General features: G+C 42.9%; 1 protein-coding gene across 1 annotated transcript; it reads left to right on the plus strand.

The window, feature by feature from the left end:
• The first annotated feature begins 997 nt into the window (after positions 1 to 997).
• On the plus strand, positions 998 to 25994 carry DHCR24 (24-dehydrocholesterol reductase). Its single transcript, XM_007062193.4, has 9 exons — positions 998 to 1322; positions 14857 to 15012; positions 16400 to 16505; positions 17027 to 17145; positions 17235 to 17498; positions 20081 to 20224; positions 20954 to 21151; positions 22245 to 22423; positions 23544 to 25994. The coding sequence occupies exons 1-9, from the start codon at positions 1092 to 1094 to the stop codon at positions 23695 to 23697; spliced, it is 1551 nt and encodes a 516-aa protein (XP_007062255.2). The 5' UTR covers positions 998 to 1091; the 3' UTR covers positions 23698 to 25994.
• Positions 25995 to 27402: the final 1408 nt, after the last annotated feature.

A 27402-nucleotide genomic window follows, 5' to 3' on the forward strand; every position in this document is an offset into this window, starting at 1 on the left:
TCCCATCCCTGTCTCCCCATCCTCCCATCCCAACCCGCCCGTGGCCCTTGCAATCCCCCAAACCTTGCTGGCCCTTCCATCCCTTATCCCTATCCCCATGTCCCCTGGCTCTCCCCCCCGCCCAACCCCCTTCGGCCCTCCCCATCCCCCAACCTCCCTGGTCCTCCCCTCGGCTCTCCCCATCCCACCCCGTCCGCCCGCCGCTCACAAATGCTCCTGTCCCCTCCCACCCCTGTGCCCGAGTCCCACCCCGATAGGCGGCTGAGGGCTGTGCCTCCAGCCAATCCCGCCGCGCAGCGCCTGGTCCGATCCCTTCCCTATCTTCCCATTGGCCGATGCCTTCTCCTCGCCTCACCGCTGAGTGCGGCGGCCCAGCCAATCAGGCGAAAGGGGCTGGCGCGTGGCCGGACCGGAGGGTGGCTGTAGGGGCGTCAGTGGACAGTGCTGCGTCCCCGCCAGTGACGGGCGGCAGCCGGCTGGCAGCGCGAGGGCAGCAGCGCGCGAGCGGGTCGGAGCAAAGAGGGGACGGGGCAGTCGGGGCTGAGTGCGGGGCTCCGCCAGGGGCGGAGGGTGAGGGGCTAGGGGCAGAGGTCGGTGAGCCGGCAAGGGACGGGCTGTGCGAGGGGCAGGGGCACAGGTCAGTCGGGGGGGCGAGGGAGGGACTGTGCGAGGGGTGGGGGCAGAGGTCAGTGGGGGGTAAAAAGGTGAGGGAGGGGCTCTGCAAGGGGTGGGGGCACAGGTCAGTTGAGGGGGCGAGGGAGGGGCTCTGCGAGGGGTGGGGGCACAGGTCGGTCGGGGGCCAGGGAGAGGCTCTGCGAGGGGTGGGGGCACAGGTCAGTTGGGGGGGCGAGGGAGGGGCTCTGCGAGGGGTGGGGGCACAGGTCGGTCGGGGGCCAGGGAGAGGCTCTGCGAGGGGTGGGGGCACAGGTCAGTCGGGGGGCGAGGGAGGGGCTCTGCGAGGGGTGGGGGCACAGGTCAGTTGGGGGGGCGAGGGAGGGGCTCTGTGAGGGGTGGGGGCAGAGGTCGGTGAGAGAGGGGCTTTGTGAGGGGCAGGGCTGCAGGGCGCAGGCAGGGACTTCTAGGGGCTTGGGATGGACCCCTTGCTGTCGCTGGGTGCTGGGCTCCTGCTGCTCGCACTGTGGGTGCGGCACAAGGGGCTGGAGTACCTGCTGGTCCATCACCGCTGGGTCTTCGTCTGTCTCTTCCTGCTGCCCCTCTCTGTCCTCTTCGACATCTACTACCAACTGCGGGCCTGGGCCGTGTGGAAGCTGCACAGCGCCCCCCGGCAGCACGGCCAGCGTGTCCGCCACATCCAGGCACAGGTGACATCAAGGGGACCCTGGGATGGGGTTCGGGGTTTGGGGAAACATTGATGGGGAAGGAGGTGCAAGGGATGGCAAGAAGGAGGAGAAAGCTGGGGCGCTGGGGGAGGGGACCTTGTCTGGCTTTGGTGGTAAACTCAATCTTAGATTATTATAAGATCCTTTTTTTTAGAATATGTTAGTTAACTTGAGCTAGCTGTTGTGGTTTAAGAAAGGGCCTAAGAGGCACATGCTGGCCTGGCTTCTGTTAGAAGCTGGTGCAGCCTGGAGCTGCCTCCTTGTGGGTAAAGGATCTTGCTGGGAGCAATGCTCTGCAATCTGCACTGGCTGCCTGTGGTTTTCCAAGTGAAACTTGGGCTGTTGGTTTTAGCCTTTAAAGCCCTAAGCCATTTACCTTCTCACTCAGGTTTCAGAGTAACAGCCGTGTTAGTCTGTATTCGCAAAAAGAAAAGGAGTACTTGTGGCACCTTAGAGACTAACCAATTTATTTGAGCATAAGCTTTCGTGAGCTACAGCTCACTTCATCGGATGCATACTGTGGAAAGTGTAGAAGATCTTATTGTATACACATAAAGCATGAAAAAATACCTCCTCCCACCCCACTCTCCTGCTGATAATAGCTTATCTAAAGTGACCACTCTCCTTACAATGTGTATGATAATCAAGGTGGGCCATTTCCAACACAAATCCAGGTTTTCTCACCCCCCCCCCCCCCACACACAGACTCACTCTCCTGCTGCTAATAGCTTATCCAAAGTGACCACTCTCCTTACATTGTGTATGATAATCAAGGTGGGCCATTTCCAGCACAAATCCAGGGTTTAACAAGAACGTCTTGGGGGGGGGGGGGGGGGGTAGGAAAAAACAAGGGGAAATAGGCTACCTTGCATAATGACTAAGCCACTCCCAGTCTCTATTCAAGCCTAAGTTAATTGTATCCAATTTGCAAATGAATTCCAATTCAGCAGTTTCTCGCTGGAGTTTGGATTTGAAGTTTTTTTGTTGTAAAATAGCGACTTTCATGTCTGTAATCGCGTGACCAGAGAGACTGAAGTGTTCTCCGACTGGTTTATGAATGTTATAATTCTTGACATCTGATTTATGTCCATTTACTCTTTTACGTAGAGACTGTCCAGTTTGACCAATGTACATGGCAGAGGGGCATTGCTGGCACATGATGGCATATATCACATTGGTAGATGTGCAGGTCAACGAGCCTCTGATAGTGTGGCTGATGTTATTAGGCCCTGTGATGGTGTCCCCTGAATAGATATGTGGGCACAGTTGGCAACGGGCTTTGTTGCAAGGATAGGTTCCTGGGTTAGTGGTTCTGTTGTGTGGTATGTGGTTGCTGGTGAGTATTTGCTTCGGGTTGGGGGGCTGTCTGTAGGCAAGGACTGGCTTGTCTCCCAAGATTTGTGAGAGTGTTGGGTCATCCTTCAGGATAGGTTGTAGATCCTTAATAATGCGTTGGAGGGGTTTTAGTTGGGGGCTGAAGGTGACGGCTAGTGGCGTTCTGTTATTTTCTTTGTTAGGCCTGTCCTGTAGTAGGTGACTTCTGGGAACTCTTCTGGCTCTATCAATCTGTTTCTTCACTTCCACAGGTGGGTATTGTAGTTGTAAGAATGCTTGATAGAGATCTTGTAGGTGTCTGTCTCTGTCTGAGGGGTTGGAGCAAATGCGGTTGTATCGCAGAGCTTGGCTGTAGACGATGGATCGTATGGTGTGGTCAGGGTGAAAGCTGGAGGCATGTAGGTAGGAATAGCGGTCAGTAGGTTTCCGGTATAGGGTGGTGTTTATGTGACCATCGTTTATTAGCACTGTAGTGTCCAGGAAGTGGATCTCTTGTGTGGACTGGACCAGGCTGAGGTTGATGGTGGGATGGAAATTGTTGAAATCATTGTGGAATTCCTCAAGGGCTTCTTTTCCATGGGTCCAGATGATGAAGATGTCATCAATATAGCGCAAGTAGAGTAGGGGCGTTAGGGGACGAGAGCTGAGGAAGCGTTGTTCTAAATGGCTGATTTGATTGCAAATTGGATACAATTAACTTAGGCTACCTTGCGTAATGACTAAGCCACTCCCAGTCTCTATTCAAGCCTATTTCCCCTCCCCCCCTCTCCCCCCCCAGACGTTCTTGTTAAACCCTGGATTTGTGCTGGAAATGGCCCACCTTGATTATCATACGCAATGTAAGGAGAGTGGTCACTTTAGATAAGCTATTACCAGCAGGAGAGTGGGGTGGGAGGAGGTATTTTTTCATGCTTTATGTGCATATAATAAGATCTACACTTCTCACTCAGAGACTCTGTCTCTCTCCATGACATACTGCCATAGTTGAGGTCAGCACCGGTGCTCAAACTGGAGCTTTATGGATACAAACAAGGGAGCTGCTGATAGGATGTTCTCTGTGAGAGTTCCTCAGTTTTGGAATTTACTTGTGTTGCTGGTCCAAAACAGCCTGAACTTGATGATCTTCAGGGCATCTTTCAAAACTTACCATTTTTCCCAGGCAGTTGAAAACTTAGCAGGGCCATTGCAAAGGTAGGGAATTGTTTATTCTTAAATTAAATTTATTCTTAATTCTTAAACTTGTTTACAAGAATAGGTTGTTGACCGACTGTTCAAACCCCAATTTGGAGGACCAGAGGACTGCTTTTTGTCTGGTCCGTACCCCAGGATCTGTCCAGGTGGGGTAGCCCTACCAGGAGTTAAAGCTCCCACTGGCTAGCTCACAACAGGGTCATTAGACCACACAAGCCTTTCCCAGGGAAGTCTGACATTTCAGAAATAGCCTGACTCTCTGATGCTAGGTTATCTTAAATTGTACTGTAGCACTTTGGGTGCATTTTTAAGAAAGGACACCCGAGTGTTTGGATAGGCTCCATTTTTATAAATCTAATTGTGATTCTGGTGTATCAGGTACCAGCTCATGCCAAGGCTGTAGTTATCAGTTGAGCACAAGCAAATTCATAGCCGGAAACCAGACCAGGTCACCTATATGTTAGTATTGTTCAAGATAAGCGTTAGACTTGCAAGGTTGTGTTTAGACTCTACAAAATGCCTGTAAGTTGCTGCATGCATTAATCTTACTTGTAATGTCTGTATCCCAGGCTATAAGGTAATTTGTAAAAGGAAACTTACATCTGTAAAAATGCCTGCTCTGAAGTTGTGAACTGAGGCAGGAGGAGTGGTTCCCCTGCCATCGAGAAGGATTATCAAACCTAAGTGGGCCAGTGTGAAGCATCTCGATACAAAGATTGGGCTAATGGCCCTCTCACTCCTGTAAAGGTGCTTTGTGCAAAGAAGTTTGTGCCATCAGCTTGAATTCTGGATGAACAAAATAACATGAACATTCTTCATCTCTTTGCCGTTTGGACTCTCACAGGGCCGGAATTAGGAAACAAAAGCAGAGATGCCCAAGGTCAACCTGGTTAGCCTTAAAAGACATTTATACTACAACTCTGTCACATTTTGGAACTAGATTGTAACTCATTTATATATATGTGTTGCCTGCTTTAACCTGTAAATAACTCTCTCCTTTCTTTTTCCTAGTTAATATATCCTGAGTTACTTTACTATAGGATACTCCTGGGGGAATTCTGCGCATGTGCAGAATTCATGTCTGGCACAGAATTTTTTTTTCTGCTCAAAAAATACATTCTGCCTGAAAAGTGCTGCAGTTCAAAAGCCACTGTGGCACCAGAACAGACAGCAGCAGCTGACTGGCAGTAACAGCCTGCAGCCCCATTACCTTCATCACAGCATGATGGAGCAAAGTTAGGAGGCACAGGATACGGGAGGGGGGAGGGTAACAGACAGAGTGGGGCACATGGAGCTGCTGAGAGGGGTCACAGGCTGGGGTTCAGAAAACTTGATGGGGGGGACAGACAGGGCCGGGGGCTCAGAAACTAGTGGGATGACAGCATTGAGCCAGGGGCCACACGGGGGCGGGGGGGGGGGGGGGGAGCAGATATGTCTGACTGAATGGAAGAGGCTAAGGCTCAGTCATGGTCTGCATGGGGGAGGCTCTCCAATTCCCTACCAATCCCTCCCCCCCAAAATACCTGTTCCATACTTCTCCCATGCACACCCAACAACCCTCCCGGTTCACTCCCAGGCTCCTTCCCTCTCCCTCAGCTCCTCCATTACCTGTGACTCCCCCAAGCCTTTGCACTATTCCTGGGGGGTGCAGGAAATATGTTTCTATGTTGTAGTTTAAATGAATTGCTCAAAGTTCTGTATTAATTTGCCTTGTAAGGAATCTATTTGTCAAAAAAACATTTCCTGAATTTTTTTTGTCTCTATTATTACAGATATACTTGCTGACAGGTATTTCGAAATAAATTACCAAAATAATTGAAACTGGCATTATTATACTGTGTTATTTTGACAAATAAAATATGCAGAATTTTGTAGAATTTTACATTTTTTGGCGCAGAATTCCCATAGGAGTGTATAGGGTTGTCTTTAGTGTGAGATCTGAGGTACAAATTGATGTGGGGTAAGTGTCTCTGTTGGTACTCGGAGCAACTTGAATATTTTGTGATCTTTGGTATAAGGGACCATTTATCACTAAGTCTCGCTTGCGTGGGTGTCAAGATGGACTGGAGTGTCCAAAGGGATTGTCTGGCACCCCGTGGTAAGATCGTTATAGTGCTTCAGAGTTCACATTTGTTATTGGGTTGGGAAAATCTAATCACAGAATATACAGCCAGTTTGGGGTGTATGCCCTGCTTTTTGACAGCCTGCCCTGAGGTCGGCACTCTCAGTCATGAGCTGCTCCAGATAGCACAAAACTAATAATAATGGTTTTGTTGTGTTTTTTTTCAGCTTGATATGTTTCCTGTTGAGGGGGGATGGTGTCATTTATGTAATAGCTTTAACAAAGGGTTTAACAAAGACCTCAGTGGTTCAGGAGCCAAATTAGTGATCAGCATTACTCAAAAGAGCCACAGCAGTGTGAATTCATTGGTTCATTTACTATAGTACTGTATATTCATATTTAAACAGTGTGGCGGGAAATATTTAGTTTATATATAAAGATTTGCATAGCAAAATGATCAAGTATTATTATTTTATCAACTAGAATTGGTTAATAACCATAAGCATCCTGATTGGTTAATAACTTAGACTGGTTAATAATTAAATCACACTGTTTTAATATCATGTGCTGCAAAGAACCTCATGTGACGCATTAAAAAGCAACCTGTGGCTTGGAAGCCTCACTCTGAATATCACTGAGCTAGACAAATACAGACTGGAAATATGGTATACATTTTTAATAGGGAGGTTAATTAACTATTGGAACAATTTACCAAGAGTTGGGGTGGATTCTCCATCCCTGACAATTTTTTAAAACAAGATTTGAACTTTTTCTAAAAGGTACGCTGCAGGAATTATTTTGGGGAGGTTGTATGTCCTGTGTTACACAGGAAATCAGAGTAGATGATCACAATGGTCCCTTCTGGTCTTGGAATCTATGAATTGGAGTTGGTGAATACTTCTCTGCTTATCTGTCTCTTTCTGTAATGTTCATTTGCAAGTCCAGATTTGAATCCAGTCTTTGGTGCACAATTACAGCAAGAGGATATTAAGAAAAAAAGAAAGGAAGACAATGAAATTGTATCAATGCATCTGTATTTTACTCTGCAGTTTACATTGCAGCACAAAACAATGCAATATGACATCATACCCATAACTGTGAGAACAAAAGACTGTCTCCCTGCTCTTTCTCTATTAGATGTAAGAGTAACATGTAAATTGGGCACAGATTATTGTTAGTCTAAATCCTTCCCCAGTTCCTACTAAAGCAACTGACCTTAGGTTATGGGTAAGGCTAAGATTTTTGTCACAGATATTTTTCGTAAAAATCACGGACAGGTCACGGGCAATAAAAAAAAATTCACGGAAGCCTGTGACCAGTCTGTGACTTTTACTAAAAATATCTGTGACAAAATGGGGAACTGCGGGGTCCCCACACCGCCTACAACAGCTGGGCAGCTGCATGGGCCCCGGCTCAGAGCTCCAGGGTCCCCCGCCGCTTGGAGCTGCAGGGTCTCCCTGCCACTCGTGGCTCGGAGCTCCGGGGGCCCACACTGCCTGCAACAGCTGGGAGTTGCAGGAGCCCACAGCAGCCAGGAGCTGTGGGGTCCTCCTGACATGGCTTGGAGCCCCCTGCCGCCCACGGCAGCTGGGAGCTCCTAGGGGCCGCCGCCACCCATGGATGCCGGGAGCTGTGGGGTACCTCCACTGCCTGAGGCGCGGGGCCCCCAAGCTCTGAGCAACTATGTGTGGTGGGGAGACCCTGCAGCTCCCAGCCTTCACTGGCTGAAGTCACAGAGATCTCTGGAAGTCACGGATTCCATGACTTGGCCACCTCCGTGACAAAATCGTAGCCTTAGTTATGGGTGCGCAAAAAAAGTTATGTTATTTTAGTAACAACAATGTACATTTATTGTCAGTAATATAAGTATATATTTACATATCCTTACCTTGCCAATAACATATATTATTCATATAGTATTTTACATTTTTAAATCACTGTGGATACATTACTAGTCCTAATAAATACATATACAGTAAAATGAATAAACCTGTACAGTCTCTTTGTTCCATGCTGAAGTCTTTCTTTGGGATGTTTGTATAGATGATTTCGACATTCCCACCAATTGCTTTTCTTTTCCTGTATGAAATTAGTACTTGATTACAGAATTGCATTCTTTTGTGCTGATGCAGTTGCAGAGCTGGGGCCATAGGTTACACAACTCTTACCTAAAATCCATTAAATTTCTTTCTTTCCTTCTCTGTGCTTTGGGTTTGGGATTCTGTATGGGAGCTCTTGTATAAACTGTAGTATGAATAACTGAACATTCAAAATCTGGTTGTCTCATTAATACAGTTCTTATAAAAATCACTGTATGCATATTATCCCTTGCTGGATGGTTTATTTAATATTGTGTATTAATATTGTTTTTCTTCATATCTGAACACCTACATTTCATTATTAGTTCAAATAGATAATTGAGAATGGAAGTAAGTCAAGATGTCTGGAGTGGCTAAGTAGGGTGAGAGCTAACCTCAGGGCAGACCATTACAAACCAGGGCACAAACTGGTTGTGAGTTCTATACTTAGATTTCACCAACCAAGTATCAAGTGTAAACTCCTCAGGCACTATAACAGCCTAACCATGAAGTCACAGTGCCCTTGGATACTCCAGTCTATCTTGCCACCTAGGCAAGCTTGCCTTTATGATAGATGGTCTCTTAGCACCAAAAATCACAATAATATTCAGGTTTCTCCCAATCCCAAAGGACCAGTCGCTTACCCCAGTTAATTGCACTTTAGATCTTACACCAAAGACAACACTTGTAGCGAATCCTAGAATAAATTAACTGAAGATTTATTAACTAAGTAAAAGAAATAAGGGTTATTTAGAAGGTTAATGCAAGTAAACATACATGCACAAATGAGTTCATCTTAGGCACTGTTCCCTCTAAGCTGTGCGTGTGTGCGCACGCACATGTTTCCTAAACCTCACGCACATGGTGAAAAATCGCACCCACCAAGATTTGCACAGAAGAGCAATAATTTGCACAGAAGAAATTTTTTGCACACACGGCCTGTCAAAAATTAGAGGGAACATTGGTCTTAGGTTCCAAAAGGAAATCAAAGCTGCTGTAATATGCAAGCTCCATGTGTCATCTAGGGCTAAACCAGGCTAAGTAGCTGGGGATCCCTTGCTTATGCTTGAAAATCTTGCCTGCCCCAAGTCCAGGCAGCATAGAGATGCACTTCCTTCGTATCAGGGATTTTTATTCCCTTCTCCTGGAGTCCACACTGGTGGGACAAGCCCCCATGCATGTCTCCTTTTCATTGGTGTTGGGGAGAGCAATCAACAAAGTCTTTTGTCCTCTGATGTTCTACAGTGGTTTGTCTGGTGTCTGTGGGCCTTCTTTTGCTGGGCAAGAGAAAACAACTCCTGTGGTAAAGGAGGATTTCACACTTGGTAATGCTTCTCTCCTGACTGTGGCAGTTTACAGTTTCAGAGTGTAAACTTTTACTGATACAGAGCAAACACTGAACTATTATATTATAGCATGTGATACAGATATCAGAGAGATTACTGCATGCAGCCACTTAAAAGCATTTCATAGAGTGTAAACACTTAGCATATTTTCATAAACCTAATACCTATTTTAACAATACTAACATACAGCTGAACCAGACTTGTTTCCAGCTATGCATTTATCAGTGTCAGTTGAGGCCTAGGTCCCTTGGCATGAGCGGGCACCTGGTCAGCCACATCACAGTAGGGTTTGTTTTTCTTCTGCTGTGACTTCTGCCATGATTTCTAGAAGGGAGTTGGGAATTTTATTTCTGTTTGCGTAATATTTATGGCAGTTCTGTCATTCTTGACTCCTCCATTTTTCCTGTTTGTTACACTCATCTCAAATATGATAGGTACACCGGATATTAGTCTGTTTGGTATATCCTTCAAGCTCTGTAGTCCTCAGGAGTGGGCTATATTATCTAACATATTGCCTGTGATTCTTGTTCTCTAAATACTAATCAGATTAGATCTGTAAATGTACACTTAGATACATGCATGTGGTATGTAGATTCTCCCTCTACACCCTCCCCATGTCAGTTCTCTTTCAGACTATAAGCCAGATTTTTTGTGCATGATCAGATGCAGTCTCACTGATTTTCATGGAGTGGTGCCTACTTATGCCAGTGATGGTTTGCCTCCCTGCTATTTAGTCTGTGGATTTTAAAATATTATTTGCTAGTCATTTTCTGACTCTCATGACTAATGCTCAGGCGTATGGATTTATTACTGCTGCTACATTCAGATAACTAGAACCACCAGAGGTATTCTACTAAAAAGTTCACAAGCTAGTATATATCAGTTTGGAACATGTCTGCTAAATGCTATTAAAATTTTAAATAGGAATATTCAAACCACACTAGTGACAGAAAGACATAAACAAACACAGCCTGTATGGAACTACTATAAGTGGGTGGCATAACTGGTTAGAAAACAATGCCCAGGGAGTAGTTATCAGTGGTTCACAATCAGGCTGGAAGAGCATATTGAGTGGGGTCCCTGTTCAATATCTTCATCCATTATTTAGATAATGGCATAGAAAGTACATTATGAAGTTTGCAGATGATACCAAGATGGGAGGGGTTGCAAGTGCTTTGGAGGATAGGATTAAAATTCAAAATGATCTGGAGAAACTGGAGAAGTGGTTTGAAGTAAACAGGATGAAATTCAATAAGAACAAATGCAAAGTACTCTACTTAGGAAGGAACAATCAATTTCACACTTACAAAATGGGAAATGACTGCCTAGGAAGGAGTACTGCAGAAAGAGATCTGGGGGTTATAGTGGACTGATAAGCTAAATATGAGTCAATAGTGTAACACTTGCAAAAAAATGAACAACATTCTGGGATGTATTAGCAGGAGTATTTTAAGCAAGACACAAGAAGTAATTCGTCCATTCTACTCAGGGCCGTCCTTGGGATTTATGGGGCCTTACACAGTATTATTAAACTGGTGCCCCTATGCCCGACGGCAGCCCAGGCTTGCAGCCCGGGTCTCGGTGCGGGGGAGAGGGATGAGGCAGCAAAGGATACCGAGACGCTCGGCCCACCTCATGGCAGCGGAGAGTCACAGTTCCCCGCAGAGACCTCGGTACCCTCTCCCTCACGCAGAATGCGCGGCGCCGGCGCATTCAACTCTGTGAATACGGCCCCTGCCTAAGGACACTGCCGCGCATGCTGGGTGTGCGGGAACCACCTCGCTCTTACCTGCTGTCATGGGCAGTGGGTCAAGCTGCCGCCTGGGAGGCTAGCTCCCCAGCCCATCTTTTCTGCCTGTGGCCCCACTCATACTCCACTCTTGCTCCGCCCCAGGCCCTGCCCCACTCTGCCCAGGCCCCGCCCTCTCCCCACTGTCTCCCTCCTCTCTTCCCTCCCCCACCCTGCTCACCCTCTTCCAGCCAAATCCATGAACCCAAATGAAGCAAATGACATTTGAAAAAAAACCTCTTCTGCAATTTCTTTCTAAAGAAAACGGAGCGTGTTTTCCACTGCATGCCAGATGGTGAAGATTGGACATAAATTAAAAGCACTAAATTTGGGAATAAAAAATGTCAGTCACAGGTTTTTTGATATGCCCTGAAGTTTGTCAGAGATTTATTTGCAAAAACTTTGCAATAAGGGCGAGTCAGCTGTCGTGCTGAATACAACATTACATATTATGGAATACATGATGCAGCTCTTCTCTGTTTTACATTTTCTTAATCAGTATTTCTAAGCTGATTTTATATTTTAAATGTACTCTTAAACCTTCATAAAGTAATCATTCCAGATTACTACATATTTAACTCACTGAAACAAAGGCATTATTTTAAATTAATCAGTCACAGAGGTTTAGTGTGTTTATAACAATGTTCACTGCTTTTAGAAAAAGGGAACACTAATTTACTTTATGTGATCTCCATAACAATAGACATGTTTATGAAATTTTACCAACTTTAAAAAATACGTTTCCAGAGATTTTAGGCACAACAAAGGATTTTATATCTTACTAGGTACTGATTTTGCTGGAGGGTTCTCTTAAAACTAGTTCATCAGACAGTTAGAAGTAAAGAAAGGGAAACTCTTTGTCAGGCTATCTGGAAGGAAAGGGGTGTTGTTCTTTTAGGGTTCTCTTCAACGGGGGTGTGGGGGTGGGGTGGGGGTGAAGAAAGAAAGGGATGGACAGAAAGAACAGGAAGACTTTGGAAGCAAGTTTTTTTTACTATAGTAATTAAAATAAAAATGTGTATTTTAGGTAAGGGTGGTCTTTTGAAGGATTTATTTAAAAAGCTCTATGTCTGAAGATCCAAGCATTTAAGGTTAAAGATGATTGTACATCTAAAAATCTATGCAAGAATATTTTAGAGATGTGATTTTATAATCTTCACCAACTCACTAATGAAATATTTTTAAAGCAAATTTTAAATGAAGGTCCTATAGACTAATATATTCTGAGTAAATATTACAGTAATGCACAGCTGTTTTGTCAGTAAATTCAGAAACTGACCCTATATATATATATACACACCTGAGGGTTGGCAAATGCCTGTTAAATGGCTTCATTACCCCTTGAATGGCTCTTTAACAGTTTCAATGTTGTGCTAATAGGTCTGGCGGGCTGGAAGACTTTTTCACTTTTAAGGTACTAGATCCCCTCCGGAGTAAGAGTCACCAGGCTGCAGCAGCTAGCTGTGGGAGCCTGCAGGAAGGGTCAGAACAGGGATAGGAAGAGCTGGGAGGGTGAACACTAATACCCAGTGGTGCCCCAAATTTTCAGGTGCCCTACACAGCTGCGTATTCTGTGTATGCCTAAGGACGGCCCTGATTCTAATCTGCACTGATAAAGCCTCAACTGAAGTATTCTGTCCAGTTCTGGGTGCCACATTTCAGGAAAGATGTGAACAAACTGGACAAAGTACAGAGGAGAGCAACAAAAAAGATTAAAGCTCTAGACAACATGACCTGTGAGGAAAGATTGAAAACGTTGGTTTGTTTAGTCTGGAGAAGAGAAGACTGAGGGCAGACGTGATAAGTTTTCAAGGACATAAAAAGTTGTTACAAGGAGGAGGGAGAAAGGTTGTTCTCGTTAACCTCTAAGGATAGGACAAGAAGCAATGAGCTTAAATTGCAGTAAGGGAGGTTTAGATTGGACATTAGGAAAAACTTCCCAACTGTCAGAATAGTTAAGCACTGGAATAAATTGCCTAGGGAGGTTGTGGAATCTCCATCATTGGAGGTTTTCACGAACAGTTTAGACTAACACCTGTCTGGATTTGTGCTGGAAATGGCTCTACTTGATGATCACTTTAGATAAGCTGTTACCAGCAGGAGAGTGGGGTGGGAGGAAATTTTGTTTCATGGTCTCTGTGTGTATATAATGTCTTCTGCAGTTTCCACGATATGCTATGCATCCGATGAAGTGAGCTGTAGCTCACGAAAGCTCATGCTCAAATAAACTGGTTAGTCTCTAAGGTGCCACAAGTACTCCTTTTCTTTTTACGAATACAGACTAACACGGCTGTTACTCTGAAATCTAGTTATTACGTAGCCCTGCTTTGAGTTCAGGGGACTGGACTAGATGACCTCTTGAGGTCCCTTCCAGTTCTACACTTTTATGATTCTATTATATGTAGAATAATATAGTTAAACACTATCAAATTGGGGTGGGGGGGAGGTTTTCACTTACAGTTTTGTTATAGATTTTTGTACTTCACAGCATCAGTTTAATCATAATTGTGACAGAGATGGCAGTTTCCTGCAATATCCCCAACATACCTTATTGAAGTAGCTTTAAGTATCTTAGGAGTTCATGTTATTAAAAATGCAAGTGTTTATATATTATTGTGGTATTGTATGTAATATCTGAAACCCTGGGAAGTGTTACGAGTAAGGCTACGATTTAGTCATGGGTATTTTTAGTAAAAGTCATGGACAGGTCACAGGCAATAAACAAAATTCACAGCCCATGACCTGTCCATGGCTTTTACTAAAAATACTCTTGACTAAATCTTGTGGGGGAGTGCTGCTCGGGAGCAGGTCCCGTGGGGGCCACTGTTGCGGGGTGGGGCCAGCGGCAGGAGCAGCTGGGGCCACTGAGCAGTGGCTGCTCCGGCCACCCCCTGGGACCGTTGCTAAGGTGGTCCCCGAAGCTGGCTGCTTGGGCAGCCCTGGTGTCAGCTGCATCGGCTGCTGCAGAAGTCACGGAGGTCGCGGAAAATTACGGAATCTGTGACTTTCACAACCTCTGTGGCAGATATGGAGCCCTATTTATGAGGTTTAAAGGACTGTTCGAAATAAGGGACCAAGACAAGAATGAACTTTTAAAGTTAAGTAGGTTTCCCAGGAAATCTCTAGGAGAAAGGGTATGCAGATACAATTACTCTGGTTATAGAAGAACTCAGCCTTTTGAAGCTTTGCCTTGATGTCGGGGCAAAGGGGGGGAGAGAACCTTTTTATCTGTTGATCACCTGTTACATGAGGACAGATTTAAAAAAATATATATAAAGAAGGGATGTTCAGATACGTGAGTGGGCTTGCTGTGAGCTGACAACTGTTCGCTGGCTGGAGCCCTTGTTGAAGTCAGGGTGATCTCTGGTAAGCTTATTACCATGATTGTAGGTTCTTCTGTTGTTAATGCTTTTCCTTAATAATAAATGTGCTTGCTTAGAAAGAGCTATGTGATAACTTAATTGTGGCAATCACACTATTTACCATCTCTGAGGAGAAAAGTAAAGCAAGCCTGCAGAGGCAGTCTAACTTTGCTGGGAAATTCACAGTGTAGGCTGGGAGATGCACAGCCTCGAAACATCCTGGTTAGGAGGGAGAGAGATGCATGTCTCTGCTCAGTGGAGTCAACAGCTGGGGGGCTGGAAGCTTAAGAGTGTTTGCCCTTGCTGGACCACAAGGAGGAATTGCCCTGAACTATGACAATAACCTTTTACAGGTGCAGGAATGGAAAAATGAAGGCGGGAAAACTTACATGTGTACTGGCCGACCTGGCTGGCTAACAGTATCACTTCGTGTTGGAAAGTACAAGAAGACTCATAAGAATATAGTGATCAACTTAATGGACATTCTAGAGGTAGACATTGAAAGACAGGTAATACTAAAATTTTTACATTTAGTACTAAAGTTTACAACACTTATTATGATTATTGCTTAAAAGGACACTAAATTCCCTGAAGGTAATTGAAACCCATTTATTAAAAAATTATACAGATCCAAGAGTGAATGTTGTCATGTCACCCTTTTTTAATGTGAAAAGGGTTGTTGCTTTTTTTGTCCTTTTGGACTTAAATATTCCCTTACAGTGTTGGAAATCCAAACACATCTGCATTGTGCCTCTGCATGGGAAACAGACAATCTTAATAGACCCATATTCTGAGTGGTCAGGAAATATTTGGATACTAGAAGGGAGTATTTTCATGAGTTTAGCTAGATTAACTAAAATTGATTTCAAGTTAAACTGATAAAATTTTCTAGTATAGACAAAGGCAGAGGGAGGAATCTGTACTGGATGAATGTAATCTCATAACATAGGATCTGGAGCACTGACTGTGACTATTCGGTATTCTGTGTCATGTCCTCCTCACATCATCAGAGAGCAATCCTTCCTGAACTTTCCACCAGGTACTGAAGACAGGGTTTGGGGAAACTCCAAATATAATGGTAAAATTAACTAATATATATTTAATGCTCTATTTGGGCTTTTTGTTAAGTGTGGTATATATTATGAGGAAGATCTTTAAAATATCTTAAATTAAACTATTATCCTTTAATAAACAAGGTCTAGTTGTGTCAGAAAACTCAATGCGCGTTCACATCAGTTGGAGTTGTACACCTTTATGACACCTTTGCATCTGATTTCTGATGTTAGAGATTCTGAAACTTTTTGGAATACTTTCCTCTCCTCACTAATGGTGACACTTCTGCCTGTTCTGAAGTGTTATGGTAAATCCTTGATTCAAGGCACCAGTGTCAAGTCAACACATCAAAATGGTTCCATTTAAATAATGCACGTATTTAATTTGTGCAAATCCTGTGGGTAGTTACAAACTGAAGTTGTACAACCATAGGTACACCTTTGTATAACCCCAGCTTCATGCATATTGCAGGATGTGTGCAACTAACATGATCCTGCCAAGTGTGCGCACACTTTTCCATGAAATTTAAGCCTTAAAGTAGTTTTACAAATAGTAAACGCATTATGAATATCACATTTTGAAAGGATTGCATGGTGCTTTTTTTTTTTTTTTTAAATATGTAACATCTGTTTAACAAGCTGAGCTCTGAAAGATCAGTTTGACTTATGTTTTGGAGATTGAACCACACTTTTCAAGATGTGGTAGGTGGGAGGGGGGAACAGTCTCTTAACTATTTTTAGTTACACTCTTGAGTGTATAAATTAAAGAGCAGAATTGATAATAGGAAGTGTGATTAACATTTGTGTGGTGTCAGCATTAATACTTGAATGCTTTCTCTCTTAGGTTGTCTGTGTGGAACCGCTGGTCACCATGGGGCAGTTGACAGCACACCTGAATCCTATGGGCTGGACTCTTCCAGTGGTTCCAGAACTCGATGATCTCACAGTAGGTGAGGATTGTTTATAATGATAAAAAAGCATGACTTTTGCTGTATTTTAAATAGCTGTTTATGCAGTTTACTATGTTGTTCAGTCTCGGTTTTCTCAGAAATATATATATTTTTTTAAATTCTTGCTGAAATTTGTATTCTGCTATCACACATTATATAGAGAGACAAGGTGGGTGAGGTAATAACTTTTATTGGCCCAGCCTCTGTTGGTGAGAGAGACAAGCTTTTGAGCTTACATGGAACTCTTCTCATAAGCTTGTCTCTCTCACCAACAGAAGTTGGTCCAATAAAAGATTGTGTCTCACCCACCTTGTCTCTCTAATATCGTGGGACCAACACAGCTACAACAACTCTGCATATGATATATTTTAGACACGCATCTGCTCTTTAAAACTGCTACCAGGAACAACATGAAAGACTTCATTTTCCAGAAGCCCTATTTAATTTTTTTCGTCTTTGTTCTCAGACTATTTTCATTTTAAAGGGAAATATGTTTCAATTGATTACATTCTCTCGTTAAGGTGGTCTGATCATGGGAACTGGCATTGAGTCTTCATCCCATATCTATGGACTATTTCAACATACCTGTTTGGCCTATGAACTTGTTCTTGCTGATGGAAGCCTTGTGAGATGTACACCAGTAAGATAAAATGTTATTTTGCTATGATTTACAATGTTATCAGTTGTTGTGTGGATGGACATATGATTTAGTATGACGTACTTTTGCAGGCTGAAAATTCAGACCTATTTTATGCGGTGCCTTGGTCTTGTGGTACTCTGGGATTCCTTGTTGCTGCGGAAATAAAAATAATTCCTGCTAAGAAATATGTAAAATTACATTACAAGCCTGTGAGAGGTTTGGAAAAGATCTGTGAAAAGTTTACTGAGGAATCTAAAAAGAAAGATAATAACTTTGTGGAAGGACTGGTGTACTCCTTGGAAGAAGCAGTCATTATGACGGGAGTCTTGACTGACGAAGCTGAAGACAGCCAGGTAACTAAAAGGAATACTATTCTTAAATAAGATTTTTAGTTCTCTTGCATGTAAAATATTCCAGTGTATGACAGTAAAACCAAAACAGTAATAGGATCAGTACAAGAGGTATATTTTTAATGGATATTGAATTTGCTGGAATGGTCGAATATACGTAACATTAGAATTTTGCGGGTAACTATCAATTCAGACTGTAAGCTCATACATTTCCTAAAGTGACAGGTCTTTTCCCATTTCTAGTTTACATAATAGACGCTGCCTTGCAACTCCAAGAAGAAAAGAACCAACTTGAACAGTATATAGGACAACACAATGCTTTAAGATAGGAAACACATCTGGAGGGAGATGTAGTCACAGTGCAATTACCCAGACTAACAAACTGACTAGAAAATCAGGGTTAACGTTAACATGCCGTGGGTCTCTTTTGTGGCAGCTCTTCCGAAATGCTGACCACTCTACAGAAACACTGAGGCTGTTAGTTCATTACTGGCTTGAGAACAGAGTAACATTCCTAGAGTACTGACATCAGTTTCCATACTCAGCTTTCTTTGGGCAGGCCAAACCTTATTTTAATTCATCCTTAATGAGGAAAGCTTATGAGACATACACATTGGCACACTATAATAATTACTCCTGGGGGATTCTGTGCCACTGCAGACGTGCAGAACTCATGTCCCCTGCAAATTTTTTTTGTTTTCTCTGCAGAATAATAGATTCTGATGGGGAAGCAAAGAGAAGCCGCGAGAGGGGTCATGCACCCCTCATCGGCAGCAGTCCCGAGCGAGCGCAACACAAGCAGCTGAGAGAGACGTAAATCACTGCCTTGGCGGGGCAGGCCTGGGCAAGCGCACGAGACTCCCTCTTGCTCACTATCGCGGTGCGCCTGGCACAAAGGGACAGGGCCCTGTGGTGTTTCTGTGGCAGGCCCAGCCCCTGCGCTGTGGCAGGGTCGGGTGCAGCCTCACGGCTGAGTCCATGTCTGGGGCGGGGGAAACTAGGGGGCTGTAGGGTGATTCCCTCCGGCCCTCCGCCCCAAACCTCCATACAGCCAGTTGACTGTAGTCCTCTCTGGGAGGCAGCCTCAGTGCACACCCCATGTCCCCATTGCTGCCCCCATCCTGCAGAGGCATGGGGCTCACACAAGCAGCAATGGGAAACTGCGGGGAGCCTTGGCCAGGAGCACCATGTAGGGAGGCAGGGGGGCATCTCCCTCCCACCCCAAGTTTCTCACCAGAGTTCTGCTCATGGCACACACCCCAGCTCCAGGCAGAACTCTTACTTGCAGCAATGTGCGGGCAGGTTCACTCCTCCAGGAGCTGGGGTTCTCCGGCTGCGGCTCCCTCAGTCAGTTTTCTGCACTGTCCTAGGGCCTCTGGTGGTGGGGCTGGCAAGGAAGGGATCAGTCAGGGTGTGAAGGGGGAGCATAGGGTCCCCAGTGGTGGTGGTGGGAGCATAGGGTATCCCGTGGTGGGGGTGGGTAGGTGGGAGCATATGTGCCCCAATGATGCGGGGTGGAGCAGAGGGGCCCCAGTGCTGGGGGGCATGGGGGGGAAGCAGAGGGACCACAGAGCTCCCAGTGGGGGAGGGGTGGGGGAGGGGGCAGTGGGGTGGGAAAGAGGAGTAAAGCACCAGGGGAAGGAGAGGTGAGGACATAGGGCCGTGCCCTGAGAGAGGAGGCAGTGAGTGTGGGAGAAGCAGCTGAGGGGGAACAGTCCCTGGGGCAAGGATCCTGAGGGATGGGGAGCTGAAGAAGGGTGGGAGGCTAAGAGCAGTTAAGTGGGTCTTGGGATCTGTTTGCCCTCAGAGAAACAGGGAGCACCCTCACCTCTTCCTGGGAAGAGATTGGGGACAGACCCCATTAAGCTAATGCATTCTCTCAACTGACTAACCTGCTCTCTGCCACCTTCTCCATCTGGTAACTTATAACTTGATCTTGCAGAGAGGATCCATGTGGGTGCAGGGGTTTCTTTAACTCTCTACTCCTGGGGGAATCTTTTTTGTTGTTTGTATTGTTACAAACATACTTGCTGGAGGTATGTTGAAATAAATTTCCAAAATAATTGAAACTGGCGTGATTATATTGTGTTATTTTGACAAATAAAATATGCAGAATTTTAAAATATTGTGTGCAGAATTTTTAAATTTTTGGTGCAGAATTTCCCCAGGAGTAAATAATACTTAATAATACCTAGCTCTTAAATAGAACGTTTATTCAGTAGCTCTCTAAGTACTTTACAGAGGCGATTAGCATCATAATTCCCACTTTACAGATGGGGGAGCCAAGGCACAAGTACTTGCCCACAGCCATTCAGCAGACCAACAGCAGAGCCAGAAGTAGAATATAGGTCTTCTGAGTGCCCATCCAGTGCTTTATCCACAAGGTCACACTACAATATGAAAATCATGTTTAAAAAGTCCCAAACACTTTCTTAGCATTAAGACTGTTCTTTCCTTCGTGTAATTCCAAAGTGAAAAAATCTGGGGGCACCATGAACGTTTATATTACTGAATTTTCAAGTAAGGGATATTTATTCTTTATATTGGTGTTTGTTTGCTGATATGTAATATATCTTTATTTTCAGATAAACAGAATTGCTAACTACTACAAACCATGGTTTTTTAAGCATGTGGAGAAGTATCTGAAGGCTAATCAAACTGGAATAGAGTACATTCCCTCAAGACATTACTACCACCGACATACCAGGAGTATCTTCTGGGAACTCCAAGTAAGACTTTAGACAAAGAAGATTTTAATATTTGTTTTGGGGTACTTTGTACATACTCACTGCACAGCCAATGTTCTTTTCCCTTGGGAGCCACCTATGTCCGTCATAGGTGAGTAACTCCTTTCCTTAAGACAGAAATCCAAATGAAGTGATGGCAGATTTAGGGATTTCTCAATGTCTATTTTTGCATTCCTTTCTGACTTTTTTTATATAAATGTATGACTGTAAAAGATAATATTGCCAGCACCTTCCCTTTTTAGTTTCTCTTTTAGGCCCACATTCAGGAAAGCACTTAAAAAATGTATTTTAGCTTTTATCAGGCATGTTCTAAGTATTTTCCTGAACTGGGACTTTAAAAAGATAAAACCAGGAAATTCAGTGCAAAAACACGAATGCACACTTATGGCTGAGAATTTACTCTGCCTAAATGTGCCCAGCTGTGCCCAGGGTTGCTGTGGAACCACCACTTTGAATTTCATCATCTAAATTATTGTCATAAAAAGCAGTAGTGTAGAATTTTACACTACATAAGTCCCCATTGTTGAATTTAGGGTTGCATGTTGTTCGTACCTGTATTAATGTAGCCTGACATGACTATCAGCAATTAAAACTATTGAAAGAAAATATGATTTAATGTTGCTCTCAAAATCCAAATTCTGAAATATTGATTTTCAGCTCACTTGATTTTACTACCAGTTTCTTTTTTTTTTTTTCCATTTTCTCTTAAAGGATATCATTCCCTTTGGCAATAACCCTGTTTTTCGTTACCTCTTTGGCTGGATGGTTCCTCCAAAAATCTCACTATTAAAACTGACACAAGGAGAAGCTATTCGAAAGCTGTATGAGCAACGTCATGTTGTACAAGACATGCTGGTCCCTATGAAAATCCTTGAAAAATCTATCCGTACCTTCCACAGCGACCTGAATGTAAGAACACATTTCTCTAAAACCTGGTAAATGGAAGATTGCCCTATGAATGGTGATTATTGGCATTAGTACACAGTAGTGCCTGTTGCAGAAAATATATATCGGTATGCTAAATTTGAGAGAATTTTGCCAACTAATTAAATACTCTTAGGCGGCAGGTAAAATGAAATGCTCTAACAAAAAGAAGCAAGAAAAACTTGAGATTCAGAAATACTTGATTTTGTAGCTTTAACTCACAATTTTTAAAAGAAAATTCTATCACTTTATCCTTTTTTACTTGGCAAAATTGGAAATCAGATTTCTATTTCTGCAAAATCACTTAAGCCCCGAAAAGAGTGTTGGGAATTAACACTTGCTTTCCAAGTCATTGACTTCAGTTGTTTCAAGAAATACAGACTTATGGACTTGAACTTTGGTCTTAGCGGGTACCAGTAAAATGCCTTTCACTCCTTTAGTTTTACTTGTAATTTAAATCTAAATATGAGTTCAGTTAATGACTTGGGAACTGAGACAGTTTTTCATTAGTGTTTTAAAGCTATTCCATTTATTATCTAGATCAGTGTTTCTCAACCTGGGGGTCATGACCCCTCGGGGGGTTGTGGGAGAAGTTTAGGGGGGTCGCAAGCAGGGTTGCCGTTAGGCGATAGGAATCAGGGCAATTGTATGGGGCCACATGCCACAGAGGGCTCCACAAAGCTAATTCATATGTCTCAGCCCTGCGCCACAAGCTTAAGTTGCGGGGGGTCACAATTTTTTCAGGGAGTGGAGGGGAGTATCATGATTTTTTTTTTTTAAGTCCAAAGGGGCTCGCCAGCACAAAAAGGTTGAGAAACACTGATATAGGTAGTGCACTAATTTGTTGCATTTTCTGATTTTCTTCTTTGCTTTTTGGTATCTTATTCAACTTGTGTTAGTTTTACTATAAAGTGAAACTAGTTGGAACAGCAGAATTGAAAAGGGGCATCTGTATAAGTTCTGTACTGAAAATTGGAGAAGAGTTGTGCAATTTTCTCTCTCCGTTTTTTCATGCTTTATTAACAGATAACTGATATTTTGTACTGTTAAAATTGGTGATACAAAATTATCTTTGCAGGTTTACCCACTGTGGTTATGTCCTTTCATATTACCCAATAACCCTGGCATGGTCCACCCAAAAGGAGATGAAATGGAGCTCTATGTAGATATAGGAGCTTATGGAGAGCCTAAAACAAAACAGTTTGAAGCCAGGGCATCTATGAGACAAATGGAAAAGTTTGTAAGAAATGTGCATGGGTAAGAGTCCTCGTCTTCAGGATAGCACCATATAATTTATTGCCTTGCAGCTTAATCAGATTTACTTAACTTTCAGTTATTACAGTATTTAATTACTGATTCTGATTTTATATATTCAGTATGACTGTCTTTTTTTAATTTTAATCATTGCTTGCATACAAAAAAACATGTTGGTTGAGATTCTGTGCAGTGCCTCTAAGTAGCATAGAATTTGCATCCCCGAGGGAGTGGTGGCTAAAGGTGGCTTTAAGCTGTTTTTGCACCCTCCCGATATTGGGCTGCACTAGGGGGCTGGAAAGGCCTCACATGCAAATTAAACAGCCTGTCTGCTGTTTAGTGGCGTGTCTGCATTACAGCAGCCTCTGCTGGTTACCCTGTAGACTGCAGCACTGATTGGAATCACCTTGGAAGGAAAAGCTTTATGGCTGCCCTCTGTAGGTCATGCACCAGGAAATTTTTGCTGGGCCACAAACGGGATTTTTTAGAGCCTCTTTGTGCTGCACTAGTCCTCTTACATGGTGTAAAGGAGCCAGAGCGGAGCTGGGGACCTCGCCTACAATTTTGCATAGGCTGATACCAAATCCAGTTCTCTATGGTTTGGTAGCAAAGTCATGAAGCCTATCTTTCAGAAAAGTAACCTATTCCACAATATTTAAACTGACAATATAATTTACCCAAACATATTCGAATTTCATGTATCTGCTATTTACCTCTCTGTATTAGTGTCATAGCAAAACTAATTTAAAAAAAAATCAAGAAATTAACTGGGAAAGAAATAATTTGAAGTACACTAGTATATTTTAAAAGCATATTTTCATATTTCACTTATCTCCCCACCTCATCAAACAGTGATAATGGAATGTTCTGTTGGCTTTTCCATTGTACATCATGACCGCTTTTTCAAAAGAGATGTCGATGTTCAGCCATCAGACTGGCTGAATAATTATCCAATATAATTTATAGTAATTAATCTGTACATTTGTTTTAAAAAAGTATTTCAAAATATTTTGCAGTGTATCCTTACAATGTATAGCTCATCCTCAGTTGCTTCATTTTTTTTCTACCTGAAATTTTGCAACAGTATTAAGATTTAATTCCTGATCCCCTCTTTTTCTTTCAGTTTCCAGATGTTGTATGCAGATTGCTATATGAACCGTGAGGAATTCTGGGATATGTTTGATGGTTCACTATACCACAAGCTGAGGGAGCAAATGAATTGCAAGGATGCTTTTCCAGAGGTGTATGATAAAATCTGCAAAGCAGCACGACACTGAGTCTGGTTAACCTAAGCAAGCAATCAGGGAAGGATGGATTTACCTGTAGTAGTCAGTATATCCTTATAAAAGCTTTATCACTGTCCAAATAAGCTCATGTTGATGTTTAAAAATACAGATTTCTATTTTATAAATTTACATTCAATAATTGTTAGTATGTTTTGAACATAATTTCCCCAACTCATAGTAATTTCATTTAAGGAATCAAAGTCCTAGCCTGCCACCTCTCTTTGTAGCTTAGTTGCAGACATAGTGATGTAGATGTCAATTTACATATTTCTAACCTGTAGGGGAGAAAATTTGGAAAGACAAAGATACTTAAGTAAATCGGTTATTTATTGCAGTGTACATCTGAGGCAGGTAAGAAGGTCACAAAATTAGGTGCCAAAGTTAAGAGAATTATTTTCAAATTAATTACGACTTTAAAAATGTCTATTTCAAATCGGTAACTGGTGCAGGATTTAAATTTAAGAGAAGTTAAAGGTTAACAAAATTTAGAGATGGTTACTGAAATCTTCAGACTAAACTCACATTAGTAATGCAGGTAAATAAATGGTCATTGGCAAATATCTTCGGTTCAAACCTGAATATCAAAGTTTGAAGAAAATCCATTTTGCTTGTGCCTATCTCATTTGTACTGATTCTGTTTATAATTGTGTAAGTGGTCATGAGTTTTAGGGATCTTGGTTTTTTTTGGTTGGTTGGTTATCAGTATATAACTAATATGATTTGAATAGGAAACATTTTGGCTTCCTAGACTACTGAAAATCTCTGCTGCTATTTCATATAGACTAGTATTAAGTACAGTTTGTTACTTGTCATTGGGTCTGTTTTACTTTTTATTATGGTTAATTTTAGTGCCTTATAAGTATTCAGTTGGAGAAGATATGGGCCACTTCAGACCGTTCTGTTCTTTGGGTGTGGGGTGGGAAACTAAAGGACCTGTTGTCAACATTAATGCTTTAATTATATAAGATCCATTTGAATAAATATTGGTGATAAGTGTAGGGGACAACCTAAAACCCAGTTGTGTTGTGGAAGTTTGAAATACACAAGACATGGCTCTGACTTTTTGCTTTCCATTTTAGCTGGATTAGTTTGATAGGTTTAAAAAAAAGATCCTTCAACCAACTGGAGAAGAAATAACATTAGAAAAATCTGCAGAGTGCTTACTATTCAAGCCCCTTTTCTAACTCTGTGTTTCATGAGCGTGGAAAAATTTTAACATTGCATTTGGTACAACATTTTTTAAATTGAGTTCACATCTGGTCCAAACTACTTAGTTATTATTTTAACATTTGTTGGGCTTGTAGAGAAATGTATGTTCATGCATTTTGCATAATGTGAAAACAGTTATAAAACAATTGCTAGTGGGGGGGGGTTCCTTTTTTGTTCTAGTTCAATGCTAAACCAATTATTGTTTATTGATACATGGACATTTATGATGCAGATTAAACCACTGATAAGGCAGTAATGAAAAATAAACTTGGTCATTCACTCTCTGTGATGCATACTGGGCCAGACTGCAACCTTGCTGGTGCTGCCATGCGGGGGAGTAAAGGGATATAAGTCATCCCCTTAAGGCCCTATGTATGCTGCCCATACTGTGTGTGTCAGTCCAGGGGGAGACCTAACCAATGCAGAGCAGGTACATCCCGCTCCATCCATATACATGAGTGCAACAGGGTGGGGAATGGGTGGGGCCAAGGCTCAGCCCCCACTCCAATGTGCAGACCAGCACAGCTATGTCAGCGCTCTAGAGGATGTGTGCTGTGCCAGGTATAGACCTTGGAGCAAGGGTTACTGGGAAAACAAATTGTGATTGCGTCACAATCTACCTTCCAGTCTGCTCCTGGGGCAGCACAATAATGACTGCCCCTTTCTCATGGTAAAGCCATGATTTCACCTATTATCTGTAGGATACTCTGCACTGAGCGAGAATTGGTTCACTTAGCTTTTAAAAGGCAATGTTAAAAAAAAAAAAAGGATATGCAAAGATATTAAATCAAAATAGTATGTCTCTAACTTGTGTATTCATAGTCTTTTGTTATACATTGTATTTGTGACTTCATAATTTGCATTTGCAGATTTTTGGTACAACATGATTTTAATGTGTAACTATGGTTATCGTGAACACACACTCTTTTTCTCTCTCTCTCTCATATATGCACATCGTTGCTGATGGAGTTTGAAATTCTTGGCTGTATGAGCTGTTACAATTAAAAATATAACCAGTTGTACTGTTAAAATGTTGTTTTTTTATGGATGACTAAATAAAATATGTTTTAAAAAATGTATTTGTTCTCTGCTGTGCTTTTGGCACTGTTACTGGGATTGCTGTGAAAAGGAGGGCTATTTGGAAATTACACGATAGAGTGCAGTGAGATTGTTGAGAGACTGGGGTCCCAGTCCTGCAAGCTGCTTAGTGTGAAGACCTCTTGAAATCTGTGGGGCTCCACCTTGGCACAGGGGCCCAGCCATGCAGAGTGGCATGCAGGAGTGGGGCGTAGATTTTTAATTGCTCTCTGGGTAAATATTGACCCAACTATCTTTAAACTTCTCTTAGGAGTCTAAATAATCATAGAGTCATAGGACTGGAAGGAACCTCGAGAGGTCATCTAGTCCAGTCCCCTGCACTCATGGCAGGACTAAGTGTTATCTAAACCATTCCTGACAGGTGTTTGTCTAACCTGCTGTTAAAAATCTCCAATGATGGAGGTTTCACAACCTCCCTGGGCAATTTATTCCAGTGCTTAACCACGCTGACAGGAACTTTTTCCTAATGTCCAACCTAAACCTCCTTTGCTGCAGTTTAAGCACATTGCTTCGTGTCCTATCCTCAGAGATTAAGAAGAACAATTCTCCCTCCTCCTTGTAACAATCTTTTATGTACTTGAAAACTGTTACCATGTCTCCCTCTCAGTCTTCTCTTTTCCAGACTAAACAAACCCAGTTTTTTCAATCTTCCCTCATAGGTCATGTTTTCTAGGCTTTTAATCATTTTTGACAGGTTTCAGAGTAACAGCCGTGTTAGTCTGTATTCGCAAAAAGAAAAGGAGTACTTGTGGCACCTTAGAGACTAACCAATTTATTTGAGCATAAGCTTTCGTGAGCTACAGCTCACTTCATCGGATGCATACTGTGGAAAATACAGAAGATGTTTGTTTTTATACACACAAATCATGAAAAAATGGGTGTTTATCACTACAAAAGGTTTTCTCTCCCCCCGCCCCACTCTCCTGCTGGTAATAGCTTATGTAAACTGATCACTCTCCTTACAATGTGTATGATAATCAAGGTGGGCCATTTCCAGCACAAATCCAGGTTTCCCCACACACCCCCCACACCCTTCCCAAACAAACCCACTCTCCTGTTGGTAATATCTTATCTAAAGTGATCACTCTCCTTACAATGTGTATGATAACCATGATTTCAACAATTTCCATCGCACCATCAACCTCAGCCTGGTCCAGTCCACACAAGAGATCCACTTCCTGGACACTACAGTGCTAATAAACGATGGTCACATAAACACCACCCTATACCGGAAACCTACTGACCGCTATTCCTACCTACATGCCTCCAGCTTTCACCCTGACAACACCACATGATCCATTGTCTACAGCCAAGCTCTGCGATACAACCGCATTTGCTCCAACCCCTCAGACAGAGACAAACACCTACAAGATCTCTATCAAGCATTCT

This window comes from Chelonia mydas, chromosome 8 (assembly GCF_015237465.2).
Source record: "Chelonia mydas isolate rCheMyd1 chromosome 8, rCheMyd1.pri.v2, whole genome shotgun sequence".
Taxonomy (NCBI): Eukaryota; Metazoa; Chordata; order Testudines; family Cheloniidae; genus Chelonia; species Chelonia mydas.

Excerpts from the sequence above, each read along its gene's own strand:
- DHCR24 (XM_007062193.4), top strand. The coding sequence starts at position 1,092 with ATGGACCCCTTGCTGTCGCTGGGTGCTGGGCTCCTGCTGCTCGCACTG. Across the intron at positions 15,013-16,399 it reads AGGTAGACATTGAAAGACAG|GTTGTCTGTGTGGAACCGCT; the intron begins GTAATACTAAAA and ends TTTCTCTCTTAG. Across the intron at positions 17,499-20,080 it reads ACGAAGCTGAAGACAGCCAG|ATAAACAGAATTGCTAACTA; the intron begins GTAACTAAAAGG and ends CTTTATTTTCAG.